At 46.1% G+C, this 10,966-nt stretch overlaps 1 protein-coding gene across 2 annotated transcripts; it reads right to left on the minus strand.

Annotated features, from left to right (window-relative positions):
• Positions 1-5,625: 5,625 nt before the first annotated feature.
• LOC111596540 lies at positions 5,626-7,939 on the minus strand. 2 transcript variants are annotated; one of them, XM_023310812.2, is made up of 5 exons: positions 7,268-7,939; positions 6,810-7,199; positions 6,289-6,749; positions 6,082-6,227; positions 5,626-6,008 (listed from the first exon to the last, which is right to left on the minus strand). In XM_023310812.2, exons 1-5 carry the CDS (start codon positions 7,811-7,813, stop codon positions 5,713-5,715), a joined length of 1,839 nt encoding a protein of 612 aa, XP_023166580.2. In that variant the 5' UTR covers positions 7,814-7,939; the 3' UTR covers positions 5,626-5,712. The 2 variants fall into 2 exon arrangements, with proteins under 2 accessions (XP_023166580.2, XP_023166579.2); XM_023310811.2 differs by having other exon boundaries at positions 5,628-6,008; positions 6,289-6,752.
• Between the last annotated feature and the right edge of the window lie 3,027 nt (positions 7,940-10,966).

Genomic DNA, 10,966 nt, shown 5'->3' on the forward strand with positions numbered 1-10,966 from the left:
GCAACCAATGAATCCAGCCAGCGAATCCAGAGCGCAGCAATCACTACTTTTCTGTGCATTTAATGATGTATCGAAAAAAGTTTGTTGACTATTTTAACTTCATATGCAACATTTGTGCTTGCCTGTTCATTATACGTCTTTAACATGGAAAAAGTGCACGATAAATTTGTCTAACTGAATCATATTTTAGATAAAAAGTATTTAATGTATGTATGAAAAAAGTGTTAGTTTATCTTTAATAAGATGTCAAGCCCAACTCAATAAAAATCAACTATTTATTGTTTAATAAGTTGTCCACTAAAGCAGCGTTGTTAACTTGAGGTTGTAAGACTAAAAAACAAACTTTACAAGATTCTCATAAATCAGGCGCAATTTGCAGAAAACCTTTGGTTGGGCACAGCTTGAACAGCTTAGAGACAACTCACACATCATGAATACCTTAAAGTTGTGTAAGTATGGTTGGCATCCATCAAAGTCGAACCACTTACATAAATCTAAATTGAATCCTAATGGAGTTATTTACTCTAACCGTCAGCGATGGCAGTTGTCGCTTCGGCAGTCCATGCGATTATTTGCAATGAGCTGGAAATGCATCTTCGACATCTTTGGAGGATGACTCATTGGAGGCGTGTAATTGATATTAGTAGCGCTGCGAATTGATACTACGAAGTTAGATGCAACTGGAATCGTTTATATTGAGCTGTGAATCGACTCGCACTTGCGTTACGCATTCGTCACTTGACCCAGTTGCTGTCTTCGATTGCCTCGCTGGCCAATTGTCCGATTGTCCGATGGTCGAATCGTCAAATTGTTCAGTTGTTCAGTTGTTCAGTTGTGGCGGCCGCCAGCTGTTCACCTGTTCAATTGATCGAGTCGCACAGCTAATGACGACCCATAACATGGGCAAAGAAAGAGAAAAGGAGGCCGCATTCGAAATTGATATTATCAGTAATGAATAATGAATACCGAATGAAAAATAATGTCTAATAACCGACCAGGCGATGCGACTCTCGTCTGTCGCTCTGACAATGGCCAACAACGATGCTCATTACATAAACGGGGCGCATTGCACCAATGATTGCGGCCTCCCCGCCCCCTGCTGCCCTCTCTCTTTGCCCCTCTTTCACCACCTCTTTAAATACCTAGCAATTGACGCAGACGCTGTGGCTGTGGCAGTGGCAGACGATGACGACGTCGAATTAGCGTTAATTGTCGCAGCTCTTGGCAACTTTGACAATTTTCTGTACCCTGTACTCATTGCAAGTGGCCACAACAATGAGGGGTATCACGCTCTGTGCATGTGCAGCATGCAACAGGCAGACAGTTGTGTCATCATATATCAGTCTGCCTCTATCATAAGGTCATGATCGACCTGAAGATTTGAAGACTTTGCTAACTGAATATTTGGCTTGTGGCTTGACTGGCATCGCCCAGTTGCCAGTCTTTAGCCAGAATGCTGTCAGACTTGAGGGTATCTGGTAGTCGCGCGAGGCTTGCCTAGAGCACTTTTACTTGACTTTTGAGTCGTGCCCCCGCCTGTGTTCCCCTTAACGCTTAACAAGATTGGTAGCTCGACAGCTCGAGGGGTGTTGGATAGCAGGTCTGACTCATTATGCAATCGCAGCGTTGCGCTTAATGCGATTGGATTTAAATACCCTTTGGTCGGCTGGCGGGCGGGCTGGCTGGCTGGCTGGCTGGCTGGCTGGCTGGCTGGCTGGCGAAATTGCCAGCGAAAATGGCCTAAACAATGGCATTGCTTTCCATTGATAAATCAGCAATGTAAACGGCCAACGCTTGTCCACAAATCAGCCGCTTTTACCAGCAAACAGTTTCTTATTTTTGCTGCTGCTGCATCATTTGGCATTTGGTTTCTGTTAGGCAGAACCCGCTGGCGCCCTGACCTTACCCAAGTGCCTTTGCTTTGCATAACACCAACAGCAATGGCAACAGCAGCAGCAGCAGCAGCAGCTGCGACAGCGGCAGCGGCAGCATTTTTGGCTTTCCCAGCAAGTCACGACCGGCGCAATTTTCTTGTCACTGTCACCCAAAACGCGGCACACGCAACAAAGCCAAGCAGCAGCAGCAGCCGCCGCAACAGTTAACAGTAACAGCAGCAGCAGTAGTCAAGAAGACAAACAAACAACAAAAAGCAGCAGCAGCCCAAAGCCAAAAAATAGTCAGACAAGAGCAGCGCAGCTGGCGGCAACGTCGACTTCGACGATTTCAGCATGCTGATAACAAGAAAGCTTAGCAGCAGCGCAACAAGCCGACGATTAAATGCTCTCTCCATCTCTCTCTCTCTCGCTCTCTCATTTCCTGTCAATCTCTCATTTGCCTAACTTCACCAATTGTGAGCAGAAAACTCCATCAGCTGTAAGGCGAGGGGAGCTCAGCGTGTGCTTCAATCACCTTACTATGCGATTCTCATAAGTTTTGCTTTCGTTTGCTTGGTAGTTCGTAAAAGATAATGAGGGCTTTTCAGCTATAGACGTAATTTCAGCTGCAAGTGTGCAACTTTGCTTCAAAACTTATGCGAGTTATCAGGTTTATGTTAAACGAGCGAAGAATTCGCTGCGCTCAGGCTGATGGCATATAACTAACTTGACCAACTGGAGACAGCAAAATTGACACAGCTAGATTAATCAGTTAGTAGAGCTATATATACAATATATATATATATATATATATTAAGGCAGATATATGATATATCACTGCTCCTTGTTAGTGTATTCAAAGAGTTTGTGAGCAGCAACAGAAAAAACAAACAGCTACGACTGCAATTGCTGCTGCTGCTGCTGCTGCTGCTGCGGCTGGCGTCGCTGCCTCGGCTGCCTCAGCTGCTGCTGTGGCCGCTTTGGCTGGCGGTTTCCATTTCATTTTTAAGCAAACGCTCGACGCGTTCAGCGTTTTAATATTTAATTCTCGTTGCTCGCGAACGGTTGATTAATTCAGCAGCGACACACACGTTGAGCGTTCAACGTTCGAGCCAAGACAGCGCGCGCGCCTCCTTTTTGTTAAGTGCACAAAATAAATAGAAAAATATTTACATTTTTTTTCCATTGCTCTGTGAAGTGTGCCGACCTTTAAGGATATAGTCAGTCAGTGCCCATTGCAATCAATCGATCAATCAATTGCAATGCTGAACTCAACTGCGCTGCCTTCGAGGCTTTGCGCCTGCGCCGCAACGCTGCTGCTGCTGCTGCAGCTGCCAGGAACTGCGGCACGCAGCTACAGCAATGGGCTGATCTTCTATGATCTGGCCACGCGTACGCCGTACTTGCCACCAACGGTGAGCGTGTCGCGTGGCCGCAACTTGGCCACCGTCAAGTACTCGGAGAAGGGCTCCATTTGGTCAACGTTCGGCCAGCCCTGTGAGTGCCTCGGCCCGGTCTGTGGCTGCTGTGCCGGCCTCAAGGTGGATCAGTACAAGTTTGATCAAAAGGGTAGGTAAACAGCAGCAACACACACACACACCACACACACAGTCGGCAAGACACACTGAAACAAATTCTGAGCTCGCTGCCCCACTTGTCCAGCTGGTTGATTGAAGCGTCTGCGGGCCGACATATAGACAAGCTGACAACAAGAGCAGCAACAACAAGTGCAACAAATTGTTGCCAGTCACATGACATGGTTGCATTTGCCAATCAAAATGCCACAAAGCGTTTGCATGTTGGCGCTCGGAGCTGGATTCCAATTGGCATCGCAAACTTCCACCCGCAACTTTCATTGCACTGCGAAAAACTCTCGCACAGTTGCTCTCGTTTTCGTTTTCGTTTTCGTCTGCGTTTTGTTTTGTATGGCAATTCGGACTAACTGTTACTTTCTTTCTCTAATTGTGCGCGTTGCAGTTTGCGCCAACTTCACATTCGTGCCGCACCTGGAGGAGGCCCAGCTGGAGGTGTTCCTAAACGAGCGGCCCTCATCCAAGTATGGCATTTCGTTGCGTAATCCGACGCCCTTCTGCATACCTGTCATGATGGGCGTGCCGATGGCCATGTGCGTCCAAATGACCGACATAGCCATGGTGGGCAACAACCTGAACATGTGCATGGACTTCGTGGTGCGCCTGGCCACCACAGATCTCTTCGAGATGCACTTTCAGTGCATGCGCATGGGCCTCGATGGCATTCAATACGTGGACAAGAACGGCGAGCCAGTGCTGCCCCCTAGCGCCGCGGAGTTCGATGAGGCTGAGGATGATAGTGTCACGGATCTGCAGGACTACGACTATGCCGAGCTGCCGGAGAAGGATGAGCAGCCCAACTTAGAGCTGGCAGCCGAAACGGAGCCTGAACCATTGCCAATTGAAAGTGAAATGCTCATGGCTGGGGATCCAGAGCTGGCAGTGTCATCGACTTACAATGACAATGACGGCGACGGCGACGGCAACGGTGACGGTGACGGTGATGGTGACGGTGAAGGTGACAGTGAAGTTGATGGCAATGGCGAAGGTGATGGTGATGTTGCTGGGGACGGCGACGATGACGTTGCGGAGACGCAGGCGCAGCCAGAGCAGGAGAAGGAGGTGAAAGAGACGGCGCTAGTACAGCTCGACGTTGACAATGCTGGCGAGAGCGACCTAAAGCAAAACGAAGTAATTGAAACAATTACAAATTCAATAACAGCCAACGAGGCGCCAGTTGCAACAGCAACTTCAACAACAACAACAACAACAACAACAACGATGAAGCCAACTGAGTCTGAGCAGGAGCCCGAGGAGGATGCGACAACAACAGCAGCTGAAGTTGCCAATGACCGTGACAATGAAGTGAATGTGGATGATGATGAAGAAGAAGAAGAAGAAGAATCAGATGCAGATGCAGATGCAGAAAAAGCTGACGCGGATGACAACGAGTTGGAGCCAGTGACAGAGGCAAAAGCAGAGGAACAAACTGAGCCAAGTGAGGCTGAGCTGGAAACAGAGGGCCCAGTTGCGGCACAGCAGGAAGCCGATGACGAAGACAATGATAATGATGATGATAATGACGATGACGATAATGAAGGGGATGATGATGATGTTGATGATGAGGCTGCAGTTGATGCTAAAGACGGTGACGAGGCGCAGCTAAGCCAGGAGGCGTCAACTGCTAATAGCAATGAAAGCGCTGTCAGGCCAAACACCAGCAACACGAACACCAGCAACAACAACAACAACAACAACAACAACAGCAACTATGAGCCAAGCCGCGAAGCTGTTGATGGGAATGTAAATGGAACTGAGGTTAAGCAGCAGCTGCAACTGCAGCAGCGACGACTGCAACGCTTGCGTCTGCGACAGCGCAGCGGCATTTAATTAATGCAGCAGCTGATTGTTAATTTATTATTATTATTGTTAATGAATTGTTAATGCTAAATGCTTGTTAATTAATACATATTTATTGCTATTGTAGAAAAAAGTCAAACAAATAAAAAAGTAAGCGAAATAAAAGAGAAAAAAGACAAAAACAAATGTTGACAGAAATACAACAGACAACAATGCAATTGATGTGCAAAGGAGGTCTCAGAGCGCCAGTGGCAGCAGCAGCAACAGCAGCAATAGCAACAACAGCAGCAACAGCATTGGGCACACTGCTTGCCCCTTGCACCAGTTGCTCCTCAACTGTTGCTTGACAAAGTTAAACTGCTTGCCCTCTGCTGCTGCTGCTGCTGCTGCTTCTGCTGTTGCTGCTGCTGCTGCTGCTGTTGCTATTGCTGTATTCATCGAAGCGGCTAATCCATATTGTTGTCCGTCGAATCCATTGAGCTTACTGAGTGGCCTTTGCGCTTGCGGCCCTTGAAGCTTGACTCCCATTGTCGTCGGTTTTCAAAGTCCAGTTCATATTGGTTTACCGCATGGCAGAGAGCCAAATAGGCCTTCAGCTTGGGCGACTGCAGGCGCACGGCCAATTGAATGGCCTTGTTTAGCGAATCGGCAAGTCGCTTAAATCGATTGAACTTCGCGTGCACCTGACAGATCAGAAAGGTGATATTGAAGCGCCAAGCGTTGCTGTTGCAGTTGCGTGCATCTGTACCCAAAACCCCACAGCAATAGATGGTTACGCTGACGCCAAATTAAAGTCACTGCCAATTACCACCTACCAATCAGTGCTTTCTGCGCCAATATCAGGGCCTTGTTGTAGCGCGACTCCTTAAAGTGGGTGCGCGCGATTTCAAACTGCAGATACGTGCGCTCGATGGCGAAACGCGAGTGCTTCAGGCGAGAATACAATTGTTCCAGCTTCTTGCTGCAAATGAAAATAGACGAATGGAATTGTGTGTACACCTCTATTTAGATCTGCGACTTACGCCACACGACTTTGTCGCTCTTTCTCCTTGTCGATTTCAGCGTAAACATTGTGACCACCAAATTTAACCGACAGATCCTTGGCCCGTTCGGCTGCCAGCAAATAGAGCGCGGATTGATTATTGAGATCCAGAAAATCGACATTCTTGGGCGCCGCACATTTGTCGATGTGGGCCAGAGCCAGGATGTTGTACACTTCGTTAACGAACTCCCACTTCCAGGGCAGCGTGCGGTTTGTCCTTAGCAAAATATTGGTCGACATAATCTGCTCGATGTAGTCGGTCAGGCGCTCGATGTTCCGCTCCTGCCGCCGCTTGTGCACCTCGCGGAGCATTCGGAAGCAGTCCCGTCGCGTCTGATACTCGATGCGGAACAGCGCAGTCGTCTGACTCCGCTCGCAGATCTGCGTGCCGCGGCACTTCATATGCCTGCAGTAGTAGAGGGGGCTGCGGCTGTGACACATCTTCTGTGAAGAGGCGGTATCTGTGAGTCTGATGATCGACGATAGCTAATGCATGTCTACCATGAACTTTTGCACTATGGCATACTGGTCGGTCAGCAGCTCGGTCAAGTAGGGCATGGAGTTGTGGGACAAGAGGTGCGAGAAATTAATGTTTGACTTCAGCTGCTGCAGCATGTTCACATCTGCGGAGCTGCGGTGCAGGTAGTGATTGTTGTAGACGTTCTGGCTCATGCGATAGCGCGCACGATCCAGCGGCGAATAGACGGTCTTCTCCTTGGCTATCTGACTCTCCACATCGCATTCTACGTTCTCGCTCAGCTGCCAGAGGGGCTGGGCCGTGAATGCCACGGATGTGCGCCGAGAGCGTGCCACCTCCATAATCAGGGGCCAATTGTTCAGCAGAAAGGGATGCAAGGCATCGCCGAGGCTATCCTCGAGCACACTTGTTGCCTAAGCATAGGGGAGACGCCGTCTAAATGGGTCTAAAGGTCTTAGTCAATGGATCCTCCTTAACTCACGTGGTTTGCACGCAACTTAAAGCGATCGTTGGCAATTTTCCCCTTATACTTGCATTTCTCGATGTTGAGCTGCACGAGATTATCTTCAAACTCATTGCACTCCAAGATCGCATCGCACTTGTTTAGGATGTTACTCAGCTTCGATTTACCCTCTAGCGCCAGGAGGTCATGTGCTTTTTGGGCATCCTCCAGCGCCAATTCTGGCTGGCCAATCGATCGTCGAAAGCTGCTGCGTTTCTCAAGCACTCGCGAGGCCATTTTGCAGTAATTTGCGTCAACTGAGTGGCACTTCTGCTGTCCCACTTCCAGGATTCGGTTGTTGCAGCAAGCGTGCTCCCCTTTCGTTTGGCATATGGATATGGAGCGATTAAAGTATTCCAGTGCGCTCTTGTTGCGCAACCGACACGCCCAGTCCTTGAAGATGCCCGCCTGTATACAATTCGGCCAATCAATGCGCTCCCACAGTTTCAGCTCTCGCTGCAGAACGCCCGTCCTCATGCCACTCTTCATATTGGCGCCAAGCTTAGCTTCGCTGGCCTGCGACATCTTTCTCTGATCTATTGAATGTTGGAATTTTGTACGGCAGCTCAATACTTGAGCTGAATTTGCAATAAGTACAATTTTGGCAGTAACTACGTAATTTTTAATCGATTTAAATTGACGAACGAATTTTCAAATATGAATTCCAATTCGAATTTGTTTGGCAAAGCAGGCGAAGTACCAAGCAGTTAACAACACTGCTTTCAGCACAAGGATGCCTAAGTCCAGTAGCCATCAAACTGTCCAACGTGTCTCGTATTACGTATACTACATTACTTTCCAATGCGGATATGACAATTAATTGATATATTTATATATATGCATAGTTATACAATAGTAAAAGAATAAAGATAATTTTAATAATAATTGTATTGGGATGTCAATGACATGAGTTTTGAATTAATCAAATTTTAAAGCAGTGCAAACGGACTTTATGAGCACCTTCCAAGCGGCACACAGTGAACTGGACCTTTACACACTGCTTGCTGCACTTCAGCCCTCTGAGTGCCTTTTTAAAATAACCCTCAAACTGTTAAAAATTCACATTAAACAAACAAACAAGGATCGAAATGCATGTCAGATTGCAGCCATGCCTCGATCTGTGTGTATCTGCAGGGTAAGTTGGCATCGGCTAAAGCATGACTTGATTTGTTAGTCAGCTGGCAATTGCGTCATTTTCTCCCACTTCCGCACAGAAAGTCCAAGTGTTGGATTTTCACAGCCGTTAACGTTATTGGGCACGCCTGCAATGCTCACGCTGCGAAAAACTAATAGATAAAACTCTCCTCTATTACAGGGTATATAGCCAGCAGCCGAAAGCGAGAAGCGACTTACAACTGCTCGGCGTGCTGCGAAAAAAACGAAACAAACAAACAAAGCGAAACAATAACAAACTTTTGGCAAAGAGTCATAATAGTGGAATATTGCATAACTTTGTGTCTCTTCTTCTACGACTTCGTCTTCTTGTTTTTCTTCTTCTTGCTGTTGACCAAATTATTTAATTATTTTATTTGTTTTTGTTTTTGCTTTTGTTTTTGCTGTCCATAGTTTGTTTCATCTTTTGTCCAGCTGCCGGTGGATTTGGCCCAATTGCTTGGCCAGCGACAGCGATTTTACAACAATTATTCCAAATATTTATGCGAAATGTAATTTGTTTAATTGTTTTTCTCTTTCTTTTTATTATTTCTCTGTTCACATAATTTATGCATTGCCATTGTTTTCTTTCATAAGCGCGATTTTGAGCTTGTGTTCGAGATTTTGCTGGGCAGACGACGGCGACTCGTTCCAGCTGTCACCTGTTTGCAGAGGGGGCGAGCGACACGCGGCGGCGAGAGCTTGGACAAGATCTTGGCAACGATGATGACCGCTCGAATTGTTCACATTTGTATGCCGGCGAGCTGTGGGTGTCACTTTTTACGTTTATTGCGGAAAGAAAGTCACAAAGCAGCAAAAATAAATAAATAAAAAAAAAAGGTAGCGAAACTGTTGCTGCCATGGTCAGCCACAGCAACAGCAGCAGCAGGGGGCGTGGCAGGGGCCACTTGAGCGACAATTAAAGCACTTTTTTTGCTTTTTTTTTGTGAAGTTTTTTTGTGCGCGCGTCTTTTTTTGGCATTAGCGCAACGTGTGGCCAACAGCTATAAATAAACACAATCATCGCACAGCCGTACGTTGGGTCAGGAAACACTGTAAACGCGCTGCACAGCATGTCAATTAGCCGCCTGCAGTCGCTCCCAAACTGTAACGTTATGCACAGCTCTGGTTTGAAGTGCACAAAAGATAAAAAAAAAACAACTTTAAATATAATGAGCGAAAAACGAATACTTTTCAAAATAGTTTCTTGAAGTTTGCTTACCATCGCGTTGCCAATTAAAAAATAAATTTATTTCAACTATTTTCAACTGAGATACCGTGACTCATATAAAGTGAAATTAAACTTGCTGCCATCATAAACAATGTACATAGATTCTTCTTCGAAGCTATGTTCATAAGGTTCATATAAATCAATCTCTATGACTACCAAGCCATATAGCTTTCATGGTCCCATAAAGCTTGACACAATTCAATTTCCCTAACTGGTTAGCTATGTAATTTCCATAGCCCCACAGCAACTATCTTCTATCAATCTGTCTCTTTATAAAGCTTGGCTCTAACTACCAAGCTCTATAGCTGTATAATAATCTATATATATTATTCTTCAAAACTATATTTACAAGGCTTGCCACAGCTCCAACTGCTTGACTACTGACCTATATAGCTGCCACTGACCCATATAAATTCTTCTTTAAACTATCTTCAGCAGGTTTGATACTATCCTTGTCTCTGACTAACAAGCAATATAGCTCAATCTATTTAACTGCTAGCTGCCTTAGCCCATAGCTCAGTCTCTCTGACTACTGAACTATATAGCTGTCATTGACCCCCAAGAAGCTATATAAATTCTTCTATAAACTATTTTAATAATGTAAATAGGCTGTAATAAGGCTGCCACAATAATGAATATAAATATCATATTCTTTAGTTTGATACTTTGAAGCTCTATAGAAAAACATTTCTATTTTCCATAATATTGTCAACGTGTCAAGTCCGAGCTATCACATTATGCGACACAATTTGAATATCCAAATAAACATAGTTTTTGCTTTGCTGTTTTTGCCAGCTTAGATTTGCCTGAAATGTAGATCATCAGTCGATTCGTATATTGAATTAAAGTGCAAGGCAAAGGCTAACAAAGTCAACTGAATAAATGCTTTTTGATCTCGGGGGACATCTAGCAATCCAGGGCAGTCAAACGTGCTGCAGTCAGTAAGGAAACTTACCAAGCTTGCGGCCTCTTGTCAAGTATTCACAGGATTATGCAGGACGAGCTGTCACCTCTTTGACCTACTTAAGGACACTGTCCGGTTAAGAGCTTGTGTCCAAATTAGTCGGTGCTAAAATCTTACTATTTATTCATGCGCCCTGTTGCATGCAACGCGTAGCTCTCAAGTGCCGACATTCGCTGTTGCCACCTGATACAAGCTACTCGAATTACCACGCGCCCCATTCGTGCGAGGTGCAAATCGAGTTAAGCCCAACGGGCGGTCGCCTTGCAACTGCTGTCGAGCAGCACGTACACAAAGCATATCTGTTCAGCATATGGAAATCTCTAGGCAGTGC

This window comes from Drosophila hydei, unplaced genomic scaffold (assembly GCF_003285905.1).
Source record: "Drosophila hydei strain 15085-1641.00,03,60 unplaced genomic scaffold, DhydRS2 tig00000343-arrow-arrow-pilon, whole genome shotgun sequence".
Taxonomy (NCBI): domain Eukaryota; kingdom Metazoa; phylum Arthropoda; class Insecta; order Diptera; family Drosophilidae; genus Drosophila; species Drosophila hydei.

Bases quoted from the DNA above. Each gene is read 5' to 3' on its own strand.
- LOC111596540 (XM_023310811.2), bottom strand. From the start codon at position 7,813: ATGTCGCAGGCCAGCGAAGCTAAGCTTGGCGCCAATATGAAGAGTGGC. The intron at 6,228-6,288 runs GTAAGTCGCAGA...TTTCATTTGCAG, and splicing joins GAGCGACAAAGTCGTGTGGC to CAAGAAGCTGGAACAATTGT. The intron at 6,009-6,081 runs GTAGGTGGTAAT...TTTTGGGTACAG, and splicing joins GGCGCAGAAAGCACTGATTG to ATGCACGCAACTGCAACAGC.